General features: G+C 41.7%; 1 protein-coding gene across 4 annotated transcripts in view; it reads left to right on the top strand.

Moving 5' to 3' along the window:
• Window positions 1-21,140, top strand: part of EBF1 (EBF transcription factor 1) — a 375,979-nt gene that overhangs the window by 26,057 nt on the left and 328,782 nt on the right. For all 4 annotated transcript variants that reach the window (XM_080942375.1, XM_080942374.1, XM_080942376.1 and 1 more), the window contains one exon: window positions 1,037-1,105. In XM_080942375.1, the coding sequence (XP_080798501.1) occupies window positions 1,037-1,105 (69 nt within the window). The remainder of the gene's footprint in view (window positions 1-1,036; window positions 1,106-21,140) is intronic.

The following is a 21,140-nucleotide window of genomic DNA, read 5'->3' as shown; positions in this document are numbered from 1 at the left end:
TTTTTTCCAAACATGACATATCTCAGGAATCCCTAAGTTCAACCCCTAATACTATAGCATAAAGTGGGCACAATACCTATAATCATAACCAGCACTGAGGAGGTGGATGGAGGAGGATCAGAAGTTCAAGGTCATCCTTACCTATGTAGAAAGCTCAAGGTCAGTCTTGGATACATTAGATTCTGTCTTGAAAGAGAAAAGAAGTATATGACTTTTTAATTCACCCCTTTGAAACACCTTGGGATTCTTTTTTAAACCTGGCAGTCTTGGGGTCATAACAAAATAGGATGTGGGTAGCGGGGGCTTCCTTCACTCACGACTGTGTCTTGACGTTTACAATCAGGGTTGTGCTGGCCAGTGGATCCATTGTCTCCAGTTCTAACCAGTGCTGGCCACCAAAGCCAGAGGACTGGGAACGGACTCTTGACTTTTTCTGTCCACCTTCTCCTTCTTTGCATCATTATGGGTCATTATCTTTAATCTCAAGACGATGTTCAAAGGCAAACAAAACAGTCACTATGCTGGGAAGGTTTGGTGGAAGGAAGTGCCACCCATCAAAAGGAGAAGAAAAAAAAAAAGGAATCCGTTTAATACAGAATGACTGGGGGAGGGGTAGAAATCACTCATCAGTATCATTGACGCCTTCCACACGATTAATGTGTTCTTGAGGGAAGAATGTTTGATCCACCCACGACCCTGAATATTCTCATTGGGTAGATTTAAGAATACAGTATTTCACATTGAACTCTGCCAATACATGTAGTGAAGGAGAGACCCCATCTTAGATTGTATGCCTGGTTCTGGGAGGGCCCCCTCTGCCTCTCTTGTCCTCTGAGCAGAGAGAGGTTAAGCCTGGCCATTAACCCCTAAGTGACCCAAATAGAATTTTCTGTCCCTAGGATCCGTTGATTGCCAGGTATGGCTTTGTGGTAATTCTAGCATTTGCAGCCTAGCAATCTGAACCTTCTGTCTGCTTCAGTGATGATTTTACATTGTAATGGTTGGTACTAAATCCTTTTGCTTTTTTCCTCCATAGCCGCTGTTGTGACAAGAAAAGCTGTGGCAACCGAAATGAGACTCCCTCAGATCCAGTGATAATTGACAGGTAGAGTCCACTCTTTATCGGGAGTCTTATTCCTCATTATAAGGAAACACCTGCTTTGCGTCGCTCACAGGCGAGGGTTAGGGATGCATGTGGCTGAGTTTTCCTGTCGGTCCTGACTTACACTGTGCCGAGCGATTGTGATTTTTGGGAACGCCATATGGAATGCTCTTTGGAGGCCTTTTTCTCGGATTGCTCTGGTTTCATGTCTGAAGAATGCTCGCGAAGTAATATATATATGTATATATATATATATGCGTGCGTCCCTTCCTTACTTTCTGTGGCTCAGTCTGCATGCTGTACCAGAAAGCTTCAGAAATAAAATAATAATAGTTGGTGATTTATGAAATGCGGTTGGGTGCTTATAAATATTTAACTTTTATTTGAAAAATGTTTGAATCATTATCACTTTTAGCTACAGTAGTTCTGTTGGATGTAATCCATCTACATTTTAAGGTTTTATTTATGCATAAAAGCAGTTTAAGGAGATCTGTGAACCACGATTTTCCCACTGTTATTTCCAGGGCTTGATTGCAGCTCACACAGTATAGTAAGTTGATTAATTTATCCTGCTTGTCTTAATTATTGTGTTTTTAAACAGATCCATATTACTAATTTTACATGACCGAGTAAATCACTGTAGCATACATCTGTTTTAGTCTGCCAGCGCAGCTTTGAGTCAGTGTGCACACATTATGCAGAGTGACATCCCAAATATTCATTTTACATTTTAATTATTGAAATTCATTGTATGGAAACATGTATGATAAACCACTCGCTACAGAGCATTACTCACTGGGAGTTAAATGGCCTGGAAGCTTTATAGAGACTGTCAATTGTCAGCTAGGAAAAGAGCTAGCGTCTCGTATTCACTGGGGTAAAGAGTCTTCATTCAGATAAGGCAGATTCCCTTATTGAGGAAGTCAGCAACCAAAGGAGCATTCCCTTTCTGAGCTTTGGCAATGTTGTCTCAGGCAGCAGCAAGACAAATATGCAGCAGGAACAATTTGTCAAGTTCTTCATGTTCTTAAATTTTGATTTATCGTTTTTCAGATGAAAGAAACCAAGGCTTCTAGTTTGTTCATCTTAGTTTCTATTGAAATATTGTTGGTTATGCCTTCTGCAAGTTTTTGGGTTCTTAGCTCAATATTGATCTCCAAGTAGCTTTGCCAAAGTGTGACTTCAGCTGAATATTCCGGTCAGAATATTCATGAAAGAAGTCATGAATATATATATATATATATTCATGTATATATATATATATATACAGAAGTCATGTATATATATATATATATATTTGATATGTGTGGTGACATCTTGGTTCCAAGTTAAAACAGGCGAAAGGTTGGCTTACAGTGATGTTTGGTGTCCACTGAGTGAGGATGCCATGTTCATCTGTGAGAGCAGATATGCCATTCATACATTGTATTTTTTGCTATGTTGCTGTCAGTTTTGTATACTTTTCAGATCACAGCTTCCTTTCTAAAGCCAGTATCTCTTTTGTTTAATTGGATATATTTTATTTATATTTCAAATATTATCTCCTTTCCCGGTTTCTCCTCCATAAAGCCCCTATCCTATCCCTTCTCCCCCTGCTTCTATGAGGGTGCTCACCTACCCCCTCCTGCCTCCCTGCTCTGAAATTCCCCTACACTGGGGCATCGAGCATTGGCAGGAGCAAGGGCTTCTCCTTCCACTGATGCCCAACAAGGCCACCCTCTGCTACACATGCAGCTGGAGCCATGGGTCCATCCATGTGTACCCTTTGGATAGTGGTTTGGTCCCTGGGAACTCTAGTTGGTTGATATTGTTGTTCTTATGGGGTTGCAAACCCCTTCAGCTCCTTCAGTCCTTTCTCTAACTCCTCCATTGGGGATCCTGTTCTCAGATCAACGGTTGGCTGTGAGCCTGAAGCCAGCATTTCTTACTCTTGCATTAAAAAAAAGAAAACATCTCATCAAATACCCAGCCTGAACACTTCCCAAACTTCAAACTCATTAGTAGTCTGTGGTGTCTCATCGTCTTTTTCGATGTATGTGACGGCAAGGGCCTACTGTGCCACCTGCCATGACAAACTTTTTGCTTGTGAATGGGTTAAACTTGAAAGTTCTTCATTTGGTTTTAAGCCACGGCTCTGATGCAGAAGGCCGATAGGACTGTGGTTTGAATAACATCTGATTTTGACCTGTTCCTGTGGGTTTCGATGGCAGGAGAAACTTGACTCAGCAGCGCTGTAATTAGCCCGCCCCGTGTTTTTGAAACAGGATTGTGTTACCTGGATTGCATTAGTGTGGCTTCTATTGTCGCCCGCCTTACATCTGTCCCAGTAGGGTACTTAAAACCGTTTTCTTGGCTGGGGGAGTTCAAACAATTTAGGCAAAAATAAGTCTGCGCTTTATGCTGTTGGTGGCTTTGGAATATTATTCTTGACATTTATATGACAGCTATATTTCCATCGCCCCTCCCTCCCCCAGCCCCACACCTGTTTTGGTGAGACAAAGTAAAAGCCCCGTACAGCCAATTTTATTTCTTTAAGGAAGGGACACTTTAAAAATGACTGAGACATCCTGGATGTGTTCAAGTCCTAATGTCCATTGATTTGCTGGTGTTTGCCATTGTCTGGCAATGAGACCAGTTGTAGACAGAGCTCCCAGTGGGCCATTTTTATTTGCATGTGAGTTCTCTCAGAATTGTTTGCCTCTTCATTTTGCCAAAGATTAAAACAAAACAAAACAAAACAAAAAACAAAACAAAACAAAACCAAAACTAAAACAACAACAGAAAAAAACCCAAAGTGTTTACTCTGGTCCCTACCGATATGTGAAGCGTCCCCTTCTGAAATCGAGGGAGACTCTTGGGAATGCGAACAAGGAAATGCAGAAAACTCCGAAAATTGCTGCAAAAAAGTCTGGGGGGTGGTGCGGGGGAATATGATGGTAGCAGTGTTTGGATTTCAGTTTCCAGTTCATTCTGTGTTGCTGATCGTATAATATCGTGTTTAGGGGGTTGATTTGCTTTTGGATTTATGGATACAAGTGTCTGAGCCTAAGGTACTCAGTAGCAACCATCAGGTTCCCCCCCCCCCGCCCCCGCCGCTATACATACTGTGTGCCACCAAAGGCTGAGGGTATGGGCTGTGGCGAGAAGTCACCTCATTTTGAAAGCTAATAATTTTGAGTTCCCTTTGCTTGACCTTCAGAATCTGGAAGAATCCTGCTATTTTTATCAGTCAAAAGACTTTTTAGCAGTGATCATTCAGGAAAACTATTTATAGTATAGAGGGAGGAGGCTTTCTGGTCACACAGAAGTGGTGCAGGGCCAGGCATTTCTGTGTTAAAACTTGGCTACGTTAGTTATTTGTTGCCAGTGATTTCGAGACCTCCGTTTGGCAAATGTGTGTGTGTGTGTGTGTGTGTGTGTGTGTGTGTGTGTGTGTGTGTATGTGTGTGTGTGTGTGTGTAATGAAATTGACAAAACAACAGTTGTACAGACAAGTTTCTATTTCCTTCCAGTGACATGCAACAAAGTAAGAAAATATGACCCAAATTACTTTTTTTCAGTCATGACAATTTGTCAAAATGTTTATTGGAAAATTGCTGTGTGGTGTAGAAAAGAGGGCATCTGGAGGCAACTGCTTGGTTACGTTTCTGCTCAATGCCAAATAGCTCGATTAAGAATCATAAAACCCCAGCCTGTGCCCAATGATCCAGATATTTGGGCTGTGCAGACATGGGAAAAGTCAGATGTGTTATGTTCAATAGCTGATGAACAGGAACTAACAAGAGCAAATTTCATTATCTTTGAGATAAAGGCTATGTGTGGTAATTATTGTTAAAGTAAAAAGCAAAAAATGACTTCCAGTTATTGAATTAAGGTGAGGATTGATTTAACATTCACAAATGAACTCAGATTTGAATTTAAAAGGTTTGCAATAAAATCCCCGTTTGGAAATTGAATACATTGTAGTTTTATTACTACAGTGGATATCCCTGTGTCCTAACCTTCTCCCTTGGAGTTATCTTAGTTCAATAAATAAAACCTCATTAGACTATTCCCATTTCAACGAGTTTATTAAATTTTGCAGGAGTAATTAGCATAAGCTGTGCTAATTTTTTCTGGAAGACTAATGAGGGAGGTTCTTAATTAGGTTTACTTTGTAGGAATCAGAAACGAGGATAATGACAAAAGTCACACAGGGTACTCTGAACCGGGGAACCCACTTTCTCAAAGTGCGCACAGCGACTTCTGTTTCTCTGAAGAAAACTTCATTATGCGCCCTTTGACTGTACCGATTAAAAGCAGAGACTTTCATTCTGTAGTTAGTTTGAATTAGGATCCTTGCTTAGTTAAGAAAAAGTAAAGTCTGACTTTCCTAGACTGTCCTGGAGAGGCGAGAGGGATGAACACAGATGACCTTACAAAACCCTCTCTTTCTCCAAATTTCACCATAGACTTCCTTTCACCGGGAGTGCTGAGACTTCTGGGCAGACACGGGGCAGGGACAGTTCTGTATTGTCCTTGGGTTTGCCATCAGTGACAAGGATGGAGTCTTTAGACAAGATAAGGTAATAAAGTGTGCCAGTTAAAAACCTGATCCTTTCGGGAATATGGATAATGTGGTTTAAATAACCTGCAAATCTTGGGTCCCCCAGATCTAGTGTTTAGAACTGAGATTTTTTTTTTTTTTTAAAAGCCCATCAACCCACACTATTCTAAATGATTTGGGTTTGCTGATTACCTTGTCTTCCATTTGTAAGAATCTCTGCATCTATGTTTAGAGTTAAGAGAGTCAGACCACAGCGACATTAAGAGAATATATGATCTTAGGAACCCTAGCTTGTTTGGAATTGTTCATGCCACACTTATCCAAAGCTCTCCTCAAAAGAAGAAAAGTGAAAAAGAGCCACGGTTTGTAGATGTAGAGCTCTGCTACACCTAGGTGGTTTAGGTCACCAACTGGCTTTGCAAATGATTATAATACAAAATGGAATTGTCAGCCAGGAAATAAGTAGATGCTCATTTTACCCACCATAGGTCCCTTGAATAGAAATGTTCTATTCAGATAGAAATTTTTGTTGAAGGTCTAATGTTTTAATCTAAGAGGTTAGGGTGCAGAGGTCAGACTTGTAGGGAAGCAGTGTTATATCACCACCATGTTAGCTTCTTGACTAAGGTGATGCCCACATTTTGACATGACCATGTGACCATCAGCATGACTTGGAAGTGACAGTAACATGTCTACTCAGGATACTCACAGCTGTGTTTACCATTGGACATGTGTGAGAGAATTTATTCCCTTGAGTTTCTGAAGGCATAAGGGTCTTCCAACAAATATCTCCTTCTGTCTTATGATGGATAGTAAATCCCCAGATCCATGCAAAATGTTTCTCTGTCTCTAAACAATGAAGTCCTTCAATTAGATCATTTAACTGGTGGGCTGCAACACCATGGGAGGGGGTCCAGCGCCTTTCACAGGGGTCACCTAAGATCATCAGAAAACACAGATATTTACAGTATGCTTCACAACAATAGCAAAATTACAGTAGTCATTTCATTGAAGTAGCAATGAAATAATTTTATGGTGGGGGGGTCTCCACAACATGAGATAACATACTAAAGGGTCACAGCACTGGGAAGGTTGGGAACCCCTGCCTTAGATGAACACGAAGATATGCTTCCAAATGAGACGCTTAGCCAGGTTCACGACTTCAGTTTATTGCTGTTCTGAGCCTTATCTTCCTCTTCATCCCGTCATTCCGAAGGGCCAACGAGTGAGCAGAGAACTGTTAATCACAGCATGCAAGCTGATGTGTGGGTCACCAAGAACCAGAGGTGCAAATGCATTTCTCAGAACTCTGAGAAACCTTGCACACCACCTAATTCCCTAACTCTGACTGTTCAGTTAAAACCGAAGGAAGAGGAATCTACTCTCCAAAGCTGTCCCAGGCAGGATAATTGCTGTCCTTCTGGCTGTTCTGAAGAGGCTTCTACCTCGTCAACAGTGGAAAGTCAGCTTCGACACAGAGCATGAATTTACAGTTGTTTTCCAGCCCTGGTGCATTTAAACATTTGTTTTTCTCAGTGAGAATTCACATGTGATTATTAGCAATGAGACTTCTGTGAGCAAACACGAGTCTCCATTTTACACTTATCAGATAGTAGCTTTCTGAGGATGAGCTGAGCCCTGAACACTTGGGCATGGTTTGCTACTGTGATAAAAAAAAAATTACTAATACAATAAGATCACAGCAGCCTAGATTCCATTTACTATCAGCTATTCTCAAATACACAACCAGGATACATTAAAATGCATTTCAAATATGCTGACAGTGGATCATAATGCAAAGTACTTTTACAGGTTGTTACACTGTAGCAGGCACTGTGTAATAACCAACAGCGGTTTTCCTGGAAAGGAAATTATGGCACAACTTCCAAGAAATGTGTTCAGCAGAGCTTCAGGGCATCCACGTGTGTATGTGTGTGTGTGTGTGTGTGTGTGTGTGTGTGTGTGTATGTGTGTGTGTGTGTGTGTGTGTGTGTGTGTGTGACACACATGGTGTGCCTTTGCCCTTCATGTTATCACACGTTTGTTTCTGTAATGGTTTGGGAAAATGCAGGAAAGCACTGAAATCTCACGTCGGCCAGCAGTGTCGCGGTGTCTCGGTCAGTTGGCAATGGTAACGCACCAGTATAGTAAGCATCATCTTACTTTCGAATGAGTTGCTTAGAGTTGAGAACAAGCAAAGCAAACCCTCTGCAAGGGTGGCACTCCATTGATAGAAATCCTCACTCCATGCCCCTACCAGCTCCTGGCCAAATGCTCTAATTTAAAAAAAAATTCTGGCTAGATATAAAAACAAAAAAACAAAAAACCCACTTAGATGTTCCAGACTAAAGAGACGGTATTTTGACCATTTTAATTTGCATGAGATGTTATCTAAAAGAGACGGCCAGTTCTTTCTTCCCCTTCCCTTTCCCGCCTCCTCTATCCATCTCTTTATAAGCCATGTAACCATACACTGCTCAAGACAGTATAAAAGTGACTCCTGTTGCAACCAACAAAATATGGTGAACAGTGCAGGTTTGTCTTTGGTTGCGCGCTTTACCAGTGTGGGTAGATGAAGATAAATCTCCCTTGCAAACTGTTTCTCTAGTTACAAGCTTTTGTCCAGAAGCAAATGAGGGTTTTAATGTTACAGTACTTGTTATAATAGAATTTTAATTGCCTTAATCCTGGTAAAGTATAAAGGGAGACACACACACACACACACACACACACACAGAGAGAGAGAGAGAGAGAGAGAAAGGACATTTTTCATGGAAAGAAAACTCTTTAAACAACAGAAAACCCTATTGCATTTTCATTTGAGGGGGTCACTTGTGCAAAAGGATGTAGTTTATGCAATTGATTAGGCATAAACAAGCCGTTTTCATTCCATTTTTTTTCAGCTGGCCCCAATATTCCGAGGGACACAGTGGATATTTACTATTTCGATAGCTGTTATTTTTAAGGGTAAAATGCTTGTTCCATTTGCTAGCCTGTTCTCCTTTCAAATCTACTTGTAACAACTTCACCAGACAGGCTGGAAAATTAGCTAGCTGGGTCCCACACAATCACCCCCAAAATGGCCCTCGATAACCACGGCTTCCCACTAACCGTTCGAAGCACAATAGTTTCATAATTTAACAGAAAAAAAAAAAAAAAAAAAAAAAAAAACACAACACCGTAATGGTGTTAGGCAACACATTAATAAGATATTGTCTGTGCTTTTGCAGCGTGCTGCAGGAGCTGCCTCTCACTCGGTGGGCTTTTGATTCATCTCAATGAGATTATTTCAAATACTCTAATCCGGAATCACTGACATGAATACAAAAGCATAGTGACATCTAATAGATGCCTCTTAGCTTTGCGTTGGCTCTTGTTCCCATCCCTTTTCTTTCCTTTTTACCTGACTAAAAGCTTATGGACACTTGGGCTCTGTCTCTCAGGAGCAGCCTGGGGGGCTCCTCATGAAATATAAAGCAGGAAAAAGACTGACAGAGGCTGGATAAGCTACAGCGTGAAGGGCTATAGATTAAAAGTGAGTGCCCGTAAACCTTCCTCTACACACGCCAGCCTTCTCTCCTTGTTTTCTTTAACACTTCAAGTGCCAGGGCAAGGGGAAGAGACAAGAGAGTTAAATGAAGTGTGTACCAGCTGGCTTTTTAATCTGCACACGGTCACTGTATCTTTCGTACAGGACATGGGTAAAGATTGTTAGCTTTTCATTCGGACGTGATGACGGTGGTTTTGGAAAGAAGAGGCCTTGTAATCAATATCAAGATTTTGTGTTTAAAAGCTGTTCTCTGTCCAGATGACCAAACATGGATGCTATGTGCAGGCATGGGTATTGTGTGAGTGAGAAGCCTTGCCCTGTAGGGAACAGACATGAGGGACCGATGCCATGGTGCTATGTGGTCAGGGTGGACGTCTTTCTTGTAGTCCATGAGTTGAAGGTAAGATAGAATGCTGACATGGGTTGTCCTAGGGCATCCGTTTTTGTGACTTCATAGGATATTGCTCCTGCTGGGGCTGTGAATACTTACTTGGGACAGAGGGCCCACACTGGCTTAGACACCGGAGACTCACGGAAGAGGAGTGAGTTCTGTCTGTGGACACATACTTTTTCTCTGCTTTTTCTGATCAGTCACGATTAACCAAAGCTCTCTTCTAATCCGTTTGTGGATTCGACAACCACTTTGTTGCCAACTTATTACTGTTCGATACTTAAGTATTGAGGACTTTCTTTCCCATTTATCAATCTTCTGGTCTGTTGGCAGTGTCTCACCATAATTAAAAAATTGTTTTGAGTGCGTTCTTAACTAATGTCCTTTTCCCCAAAGTGACAGTTATTTTGAAGAACTCTGGGATTGCAATTAGGTCTGATGATACTCATGCACAGGCCTATATGCACAGAGACATAGCCACACAGGTACACACGCATGTGCACGCGCGCGCACGCACACACACACAGACCAAGACCAAAAAAAAAAAAAAAAAAAAAAAAAGACAAGAAAAAGTGAGCATCCTGTTTAACTATCAGAAAGTTTTTTTTTTTTGAAAAGGAAGTTGGTAAATTATTCACTCGATGATCTTTTGCTATTTTCTTAAAGCTAGAGGCTAATCTTCGCTGCATGTTACACATCACAGGGTGGCTTCAGCCATAGCTTCTTCTTGTGGGTCCAGGCAAGGGTTACTCTGAGACTTCTGTATGCCCTCTTAAAGTCCAACCTATGAGCATAATAAGACAAGGTAGACGAAACCCCTGGTCACTGTGAATTTATTTATCGCATGCGCATAGATATAGCAGAATGCTCACAGATTTGAACACTGTAAGGTGTGCTGTTTCGGAGGCTTCCTTTCGTCAGTAGACTCTATCAGATGGGGCATGCAGCCGAAGGGACTAGCCCCTGAGCAAGCGATCACAAACTCCACACCACCAGCTCTCAGCTTGATTTTTGGCCTCACCCTCCTTCATTACCCAGTGAGGCTGTTTCCGGTACCTCACATTGTGAGGTACTTTTATTTCAATTTTCTTGGTAGCCACATTTCATTCCCTTATGCGTTTCTCTAAACACAGTCACCTAGTCAGTTTCTTAGTTACCGTCACACTAGCTTGTGGGGTTGGAAATGAAAGTAATAATCCAGAGAGGAATCTAATGAAGTGCAGTGTAATGGCAAAGACAAAGACTTTGAAGCCACCTTACAGACAGGTCAAATTCTTCATGGCTACTTAGTATCTTTGCCTCCAGCACCTCAGTGCTCCAATCTTCAAAATGGGAACATTCATCTTCATTGTGGGTTACAGCTGGAAGTCTTACTACTTCCCTGGTATTGTGCAGTGGATACAGAGTATGTGTCTGACATCTGCAAATGCTCTGAATTAAGTTCTCAATATCACACACACATACACATATGTACATGTATACACACACATGCATGTGTATGCACATATCCACATATGTAGATACGATCATGTTTTTGTTATGAAAATGTAACAAGGCTTATGAAACATAACAAACACTGGGGTTGGGACTTCCCAAAGTTTTAAAATCAGGTTTTGAAAACAGCCTAATGTATTTTATGTGGGTCACTTATCCATAATGTAAGAAGCACCATGGCTTTTTTTTTTCTTTTAATAACAAGATGAGCTACCTTGCTAAGCCAATCATGGCGTCTGTGCCTTCTTAGACAAGAACTCAGTTATTGCTTTTTCCTTCCACAATTATTCATTGGGCTTCTACTGTCTGCCTCATACTGTGTTCAGGGCTGTCCGGAAAAACTCAAAGAGAGACACAGACTCAAAGTAAATTCCTCTTAATCCAACAAGGCTCCTGGAATCCCGGCTCCTTTTCAGCACCTCAGAGTTTCGAGGGGTGCTTTGTTGAGATAGTGAGTAAATAGTATTGGTTTCCCTTTGTCCTGTGAGACAATGTCTCTTATATCCTAGGCTGGCCTCGAACTTGTGATTCTTCAGTGTTTCTCCTGAGTGTTGGGATTACAGGCACATGCTGTTGCATCCAACTATATTGATTTTTTTTTTTTAAATAGAAGATCACAATATCAGACTAGAATTAATCTGCACAAGAAAGATCCCTTCAGGCTGAAGTCAAGTCATTCCCAGTGGTCCTGAACTTGGGCAAACCATATGGTTTTCTTATACTCCTCTGACAGAGTCCACAGTTGGTTAAGACGAAAAAGGTAGTAGAGTCAGACTGAACCCCAGCTCACCCAGCAACATGGGACACTGGGCAGTTCAACCACCCTAAGCCCTATATTTCAAGGTGTGTCAGCACAGTCCTTGGCGCACAGCACCCAGAATGTTGCAGATACAGGCTGGAAGGAAGAGGCTGCTATGACTCTACTGTGGAAGTCGAACCCCAGTGTTTAGTGGTGGAGCAGAACACAAGGAAGGGTAGACGGACCTCAGCCCTGTTAACGAGGACAGCATGCTGAAGGGGTAGTTGACGCAGCTGCTGGCTGCTGCCTTTCCCCAGCACTCAGCACAATCCCTTGCTCATGTGCAGTCGAAGCTTAGGGCATGATTTTGTGAAATGAAAGGGGGTGAGAATCATCGTTGTTGAATGTGACGGGATCTCAGCTCTGCCTAAGAACAGGCCTGTTGCAGCCACATACGGGAGCGGAGCGGGGTGGCCCTGCCATTAAAGGATGACAAGAAGCAGGAAATGCAGGATAAAATATTAAATTGGTTTCTGTTAAAAAATGTTAATCTTCAAACTATTACCATGCAAATCTCCTTGTTGCCTAACTGTTTAATTGATCAAGTAAATCACAGAGCAGGCAAATAAGTGGGAACTCCTGCTGCTGGTGCTCACTTGGGGCACATTTTAAGGAATATACTCTATCAAGCAGTTTGTCTATTGTACACACTAACTTGAATGGAGGGAAATAATACATGTGAGCTTCAGAGATTTTTTTGAGGAGGGGGTTCTTATAAGGGCAAGTTACCTATGTCTCAGCACTATCAAATGTGAAATTAGTATTACAGTTGCCTGTGTTGAAGCATCCTAACATGGGACTGTTGTGACGGAAGGGTTAATAAATTCTTCCTTGTTCTCTTCTCTACCCCCACCCACAAGATCCTTCCATCCGTCCTCCATTCCAATCCTATCATGTGCCTGGTTGACGCTGAAAAAAGGGCTTGAAGTTGCCCACGGGGTATCCCTTTTCTCAGCCTCCCCCGAGGTCCCCTGGGCAGATGGAAGCTTGCCTTCTGTCCTCAGGACTCAAAACCCGGTTAGGCACCAGGTCCAGTGCTCAGCTTCTGTGCCCTGTGAGCTGGTGAGGAAGGAGACAGAGATCTGTCACATCTAATAGGATGCATCTCTGCGGCTGTAGGAGACGCCCACTGCAGGAAGTTCTTCCTTATTTCCATGATAAGTTGTCACTCATGAGAGCAATGTGCTGAACTAATCAGGTTAATTGAGAGGCCCGGAATCCTCATCGAGCCTATCCCCCCTTCCTGTTAAAGGCAGAGAGCACAGACACAGGCTTACAAGGAGCCCCGCTCTCCCTATGGCTCCTAAGATCTGTAGGCAGGCAGAATGCTGTCCGAGCTCTGGGAATAGGGATTCTTCTTGTGGGGACAGCAGAACCTTAAAGGAATAGCAACCCCCTTTGAAGATCGAGGGATCAAGAGATCAAGTCCCGTCAAGTCTCCGATAGCACTTTCGTTTCCGATAGCACTTTCGTTTGTTAACGTTCAGTCTCCTCATTTGAGGTGAACTGAGGAAGACTGATGGGGGCGGGGCCCATTCAGGAGCCTCCATGGGTATTTTATTTAAGATTGAAACTTAAACACCCCAGACAATGGCTGACTGCGGTGTGTCATCAGTTCCCCACTTAGACGGAGCATCTTTAACTCCTTTGGCATCTGAAGTGGACACTGGAGGCTGAGGGCTGTATTGATGGTTTCCTGGGCCTCCCCGGGAAGTGACAGAGAGAGAAATGAGTTGCTTCAGGGAGCTCATTTTGGGGTAGATGTCCCCTCTCTCCTCTCACAAGGGCCAGTCCTAGCTTAGTTTTAAAGACTATCTTCAACTATTCCGCACCTCCACCTCCTTCCAGTCCTTCACTTTTTCTTTTCTTTTTTTTCTTTTCTTTTCTTTTTTGTTGGAAGTTCCAGGAATGACTTTAATTATCTTCACAATCAAATTCTCATTGCTGCCTCTGTGCAAGTGTGTAGCCATAGATCGCTGGGATTATTTTCTTTAGCACTTGGGGATAGAGAAGCCGGTTGTTTCCAAATGAGAACCAGCTGGCCCTGCAGAGCCCTCATTTAGCGGGGAGCCATTCTGTATACAAAGCCTTCGCTAAGGTCAACAGTTACGGGCGAACCCCAAAGTAACAGTGTTTGGTTTATCACTCTTTAGTGACTGTCCAGTGGGAAGCAAATAATAATAATAATAATAATAATGATGATGATGATGATGATAATAATAATAGTAATAAACAACAACAACATCCAACGTATTTAATTCTCTCTACTAAGCACATAGGTTTCAAAAAGGACATCATTGTTACTTCTTCCTATATTATAAACCCAGTTTTCTAGTGTGTTTTGGTGAGTAGCTAAGGTGTGTTTGTGTGTGCGTGTGTAGTTTTAACCCTCTCTAAATCTAAAAAAAAAAAAAAAAAAAAAAGCAAAAAGCCAAATGAAGCACATCTCTCAGTATAATCTTTTTTTTTTTCCTGACAAGCAGAGCCGGCAGATGAAAGGCAGACAGCCACATTGTTGGTCCCATTAAGGGACCATATTGGAGGGCAGTGATAACTGATCTTGCTTAGCATCTCTTCTGCCAGCCTGTGGAATACAGACGGAGCTGATAGACCACATATATCCCTGTCTTTCTAGTTCGTGGAAGATGCTTTGTGGCCATACGCTGCCCATCTCTAACATCCTAGATTTGATCTGAGATAAGGGAAGTACTCTCACAGTTTACCAACTACTTCTGAAGTGTGGGGAGGAGGGAGGAGCACACCTATCATATAGGACCACAGGAGCCACTCGGTTATGAAAATAATTTGAGAACTCAGTTTGCAGTTTTATGAGATAAATGAGTTTGGGGGAGGGCTTGCATTATCTGTGGCGTTAGAATGAGGATTTTTAAGCGAAGCTTATTCACACAGTTCAAATTCAGCTCAGCTAAATTTTAATCTCACAAATGTAAGAGATCACTTTTCATTACTAATGAAAGATATGCACCTTAAAAAAATCGTGCCATGCATTAAAAAAAAATACTGATATCAACACAACAAAATAATATGAAGAAAGGGGACAAGACCTAGAAATGTATTCCCATGGGGAGTTTGATCAATACACTGAGGATCTGGTCTCTGAATTTTTAATTATTTTTATTCTTAGGATTTCCATATTGAAACATGATTTGGGTAAAATCTTATCTAGTGAGGGTTTTTGTTTGTTTGTTTGTTTAACCGATGATGTTAAATCAAATTATAATTCTACTATATATTTCCCGTGTCTCTCTTTTGAAAAAATTATCTGGGTTTTTTAAAAATATATTTAAAAAGACCAAGTAACTGTTATATTTCCAGTCAGTCAAATTTGAACTGAATTTTACTTCCTGTTTCAAAGGTCAAGGCAGGCTGACCCCAGCAGCAGTGTGCAGGCTGCTGAATTATTCATGCCATTGACTTTGTGTCAGCTTCCACATTTGTGGAGAAGGATGTTTTATTCATTTATCTCATTTAGGGTTCTTCTCTGCACCTGTTTCTACCATTAAGTACCCTGTAATTTGCATTTGATGCTAATTTAGTTTCATATCAGCCTGGTCCCCCCTTGTTAATTTAATTTTCTAAGACCCTTTTCATTACAGTAGAACTGTTTTTCCTCTTTAAAGCAAACATCTATACAAGTAATTGTATAAACTGCCTTTTAAATAATATCTTTTAGGAGATTCCATCGTCTAATTCCTTAATTTCTATAATTAGCCATGGTTTGATTAATGTTTCAAAGGGTTAAATTAAAATACAGAATTACTTAAATGGACACTTGAATAATTTCTTATAGGCTGCGGGGTTAGCATTGTGGAATTCTGGATAATTCTCAGAACTGCGTCCCTTAGAAGCGGTAATCTTCTTTCTGTGAATGCTGTTTAGTTTACGAAGGGCAGGGCCTTTCAAATTGCTGCACTCCCAACATTAATTGTGAAATGTTAGCTTTTTTTTTTTTTTTTTTTTTTTCTTTCATCAGACTTCTGATAGATGGTGGCTCAAAGTGTCTCTGCAACATTAGTAATGACACCCCCCCCCCCCACCAAACAACAAGGACAAAATTAGGTCCTATTCCTTGAACTATTTTGGAAGCTCAGGCTAATGAATTTCTCTGTTCCATTACAGACTTCTCTCTCATCTTAAATCCTCATTCCTGTCTGCTGCTTGGGAATCTGTCAGCTTCTCAGAAGGGGTTTAGCTAGCTCTCTGATATAAATGTCTTTATGGGCACCCCTGGTCTATAGTTACCACTTGGAAATTATGGAAACTAGGAATGTATTGTCTGAAGGGGGCTCACTATGACCTTGATGGGGGGGGGGAGCCACAATTCCCAGAATGTCTGTCAGGGGTCTGGCTCTCATACACTAGGTGTGGAGACTCTCACACTGGGAAAGGCTCCCCCTATTCTGTTCCCTGTTGGGAGGGTGCTCCGTACAAGCATGTCCGTATTCCCTGAATCCTCCCCAGGGTGAGGAGCGTTGAATGGGGCATGAATCAAGGTCTAGTGTGGAAATCACCCACGAGGAGAATTCTAGCCACAGCCAAATATTACTAAGAAACCAGCCCAAGGTCTGTGTGACCCCTTTCTCTACTTGGGCTGGTTTGGTCTGGACTGTTTTTCATATCCTCCGGGCTTTCCAAGGGTGCCACTGCAGTAGGCTTCTAGAAAGATCTTTCTCAGGAAAGTAGACTATGAAGAGGCTGTTTCCTTTTCCTTGGTTATAAAGTCCTCCTGGGGATGGCCTCATGCATCACTGTCATTGTGGTAAAGAGAAACTTCTAGAGTCTCTGGCTGGAAGCTTCATTGAGAGACTCACCCTTTTATTTTATTTGTTTAAATGGGCAGCGATCCCTAAGCTATATCACTTTAGTTTCTACAACATCATTGTTGTTGTTGTTGTTGTTGTTCTTGCTGTTTTGTGTGCCTGTAATTTGGATGAAGAATGTATATTTAGGGCAGACAAGTCTAAGATGCTTTTCAAACAAAAGAGGATGAAACCAGGTTTCCATTCAGACTCACTCTCAGAGATGTTGGTCTAGTCCCTGCGTTTTAAAGATGGAAAAGCTGAGGTCTTTCCATAACATTATTGTGAGGACCACAGCAGCATTGCCTAAAGCCGTAAGTAGCCCCATAACCACGACCATAAGCTGAGTCCCTTGCTCAGTCTTCAACGACTTTTCGGCTATTCTCTGGGTTGTCTGGTTTGCCTTCTGTGAAGTCAGCCCCAGGGAAGGGTACGACTAACATTTTCTGGGTCTGGGTCCAAGGAAATCTCTGAGTTCCATGTCTCTAACAAGGCATTATACACTAGTGAAGTTGTTTGTAAGGAGTTATGACAGTCACTGGGAGGAGGAACCTCTACAGTGTCCCATCCTAAAATTGTCTCGACCCTTTAAAAGCTTATGCACCTCACATGACTGAAAGTATGCTGTCCGTTCCATGTCATAAACACTGTGGAAAAGAAAATGGCATTTTTGTTTCTTTTCTTAGAGCTACTCCAACAGTGGTCATTTCCCAGTAGGAATTTTATAAAGAGCCTTTCAATTTCAGACATCTCCCCATCAGCAGTTGTCTCTGGCTGCTATCTTTTTCTGGAAGGTACTGACTTATATAAATATTGAACTTGGCAATTTTCAGAATATATTCCTCAGTTTAAAAATTACCTTATAGTTAAGCCTAAATGAACTTAATAAATGGTCCTTTCCAAAAATAACACTAAAGGAAATGAGGTATTGTTGCAGAATATAGTTCTACAAAAAAAAAAAAAAAAAAAAAATCTTCCAGAAAAGAAAGGAATGGGGCACTCTAGTTGCACATACTTAAAACCATTTTGGTATATGACTTTGTTTAAGACCACAGCTCGTCACACTTTTGAGTGACCAAGAGAGGGACAGAAGTCATGGGGAAGATGCAGGGAGAAATTTCTAACCCTTGGTATCATTTTAATCCTAAATTTTAACCATTTAATCAGGAAGATGATTTCAAACTCTAAGGGCAATGGGCTTACAACCTGGAGATGGGGTGTCACCTTTCAGAGGAAGGAAAAAGGTGGCCATTTTAGTCCATGAATGATGAACCCATGAGGCTGGCAGAAAAGCTTGACTTAGGAGACTCAGGTTCACATCCTGCTTCAGAGATGGGATTAAACTGTGGTCAAGAACTGTATCTTCCCGCCTACCTCCATCCACCGTTCTGGTAGTTTTTGACCAGTGACTTAATCTTAACAGGTGTGATTATATTTCTATGTATCTTCTTCATTTTTCCTTTTTTAAAAAACATTATCATGAACAAGCTAAATTCGAGTGTGCTTCCAAATATTTTACTGTCTGAAAGAAGATAGAACAGACTTGTTAAACTTACAACAAGGCTTTGTGGTGGGATGTTCCCTGGTTTGAGAGCTGCTACTTGCATTTAGAGATGGACCCCAGAGAGAAGAAGTAAACAGTGTGGCAGGGTGGATGTGTGTCCCCAAGTGTCCTATAAAGGACATTGGAACCGTGTACCTGGGTTGGGGACTCCTTCATAGACACTGGATTTCCAAGGGGCTGACATATGAGGGAAATCATATCTGGTGTACACTTGTCACTACTGAATTCATTCATCCTGTTTCTACTAGTCATGTCTCCCTTGCTAGGCCACTGACCTCACGTCCTGTTAGATCCAAATTGACTCGATTACTCAACTACTCAACCAGATCCAGTGTGGGTCAATCTCCCAGGACACTCATTTTTTAATCATTGCTAACTTAAACTTCCAAGTATAAGCCAGATTTAGGTGTCACCTTCTCTCACTGTCCAGTCACATTTGGGTATTGTCACAGACCTGACAGGTTCGGTTGCTCATTCTGAAGCTGTTTCTTCCATTTTTAAAAAATTTCTGTTTATTCACATTGAAGCCGAGATGTGACCTGGTATAGAACTCTGAGGCAGGACACAGAGGAGCTGGTGTTCAGGACTGCCTCCGTGTTTCTTAGGAACGTGGGCCCCAGAAGGCTCTCTCCTCTGGGCTTCAGTTTTCTCATTTATAAAATGAGACTTCTTGACACTTCAGATCTTTAAGGTTCCCCTTTTTATAACTATTTTACTCCCATGTGTACCTGTAGATATGTCTAATCCTCATCTAGCATTGGAGGATACTCTATTGCTATACTTGTGTGAGCATTGTGTGAGGTATGAAGAGAAGAAAAACTTCACAGTCAAGACTGAACACCCAGCAGTATACTCAACTAGGTCTCTCCTCCTTCATTATTGTGTCCAAAGTACCAGGTAGATAATAAAGATAAAGCAGGATGCACAGCCCCCATCTGTTGCTAAGATGCACCTTAAGACACAAGGTTACAGAGGGAGATCATTAGAGGAGCTTCCTTACGAGGCTAATTGAGTTGGCATATTTAATTCATTGGTAGCATGAGTCAGGGAAGGGATCTAGTAAAAACAAAACTGAAGGTTTGTAAAAGGTAGGGAGTGTGCACCAACATGTTTATCTACCTGACATCGTAACTCCGGGAGGCCATCGGTAGAGGGTACCAGTGGATGTGGTATCTCACAGCTGTCTTATGAAGTTCCTGTGGCTTAGACATGACTTCTGGGTGAAATGACCTAAAAGATGGTATGTGAGAGATGTGTGCCAAATTACACGTAGGATTTTTTGAAGAAGTGGTTATTTACTCTTAGCCTACCTGCTTTATATGTGGAAGTAGGTGAGAAACTCCCTTTCAGGCTCTCAAAGTATGAGCATCCTAATGATGAAGTGATGAAGGTCTATGCTTTGATTGTTTCCTGAGCTTCTGTAAGGCAATATTCTGGGACAGGCCTCAGGCTTAAAGAAATGAGAATTTCAGAAAGTTAAAAAACCAGTTTCTTTTTGGGACTGTGCAGAGAAGACATTATATATGTGAAATAAACACACACACACTTTGACCACAATGAGAATAAGATCTCTCTTTCCTTTCTCCCTTCCCCCCACCCAAGACATCCTTCCGCCCTCCCTCCCTTCTTCCCCCTCCATCTCTTTCTCCCTTTCCCTCTCATCTTGGAATCACCACAAATAAACATTATAATGTTTTGACAGATTCCCCAAAGAAACAACATTTTAAGCCCCATGGATAATGATCCCTGAGACTTCTCAGTGCAGAAGAAACCCTCCCAGGATTTCCTGTCTCTCATTTACTTTCCTTTGGTTCTTTTTATGTCTGGTAAACCTTGACTGCAAACAGGGATCAAGTACTCAGACAAAATGACTGCAGAGCTAATATACAGAGTATCAATTCTATAGAAGTTCTGAATGGAACTTCCAAAATACAAGACTCATTATTAAGAGAAATCGATATGTCCCTGGAATTTTGTCGTACATTTATATCAGCAATAATGATGTTGGTTCAGTAACAATTAGCAGCCAGCAACAGCCCCATGGTGCTTTGGCCAACAACCTCTTCCAGTGGACACGAACTGGCCATTTATCCCAAGGAAGTGCCCCAAGGCGGTGTCCTGTCCTCTTGCTGTCTGGTTGTTATTTAGCCTCTCTGATTTTAAAAGGAACAGACAAAAGATTTTTCTTTCAATACCTTAAGGAGTTTATTTATTTTTTGCTGTGCAATGACCTTATTTTCATCTGGGGGTTCGTTACTTATTTTAGGTCTATAGTTCTGCTGGTTTGTTAGGGGGCCAGCATGTTTGCACACAGAGCATTCTGTTTCCTGCAGTTCTGTGGCAGACATGTAGAGACACACATATGTGTTTATGCGTGTGATAGAGGGTATTGAAGAAAGGGAAAGAGGGGTGGTGGAAGAGGACAGAGAGAGAGAGAGAGAGCACATGCAATCCTGTGGCTTATAAATTAAGGGGCCATATAGACGGTGTTAACTGTGTTAACTTAGTCTTTTCCTGGGTCATGGGTGGCCTGTCTTGGGTGGTGACTGGCACTCACAGTTACAAGTCCTAGTGCTATTATGCTAATTACTGGTGGTGGTAATCATAATGTAATAGCCAGCATTTCTTAAGCTACATGTCTGCTAACCACATTCTTTCATTGAGACCTTGCAACCCCACTTGGTAAGTGCTCCCTCTTTTTTATAAGGAAGGCAACCCCAGTTTCAGGAGGTTAAATAACATGTTCAGGTTCAGCGCTGCTGTTAGATAGGGGAGCCAGGATGCCAACCTTGCTGTGTCCAACCCCAAAGATCAGGATCTTGATCATGACACTCTTCTGTCTCACTACAAAACCTAACATTTCCATTTTCTGAG

The sequence above is a fragment of the Micromys minutus genome (genome assembly GCF_963924665.1).
Source record: "Micromys minutus genome assembly, chromosome: 31".
NCBI lineage: Eukaryota > Metazoa > Chordata > Mammalia > Rodentia > Muridae > Micromys > Micromys minutus.
Note: the sequence above shows the minus strand (reverse complement) of the source record. Positions and strands in the feature narration are given on the sequence as shown.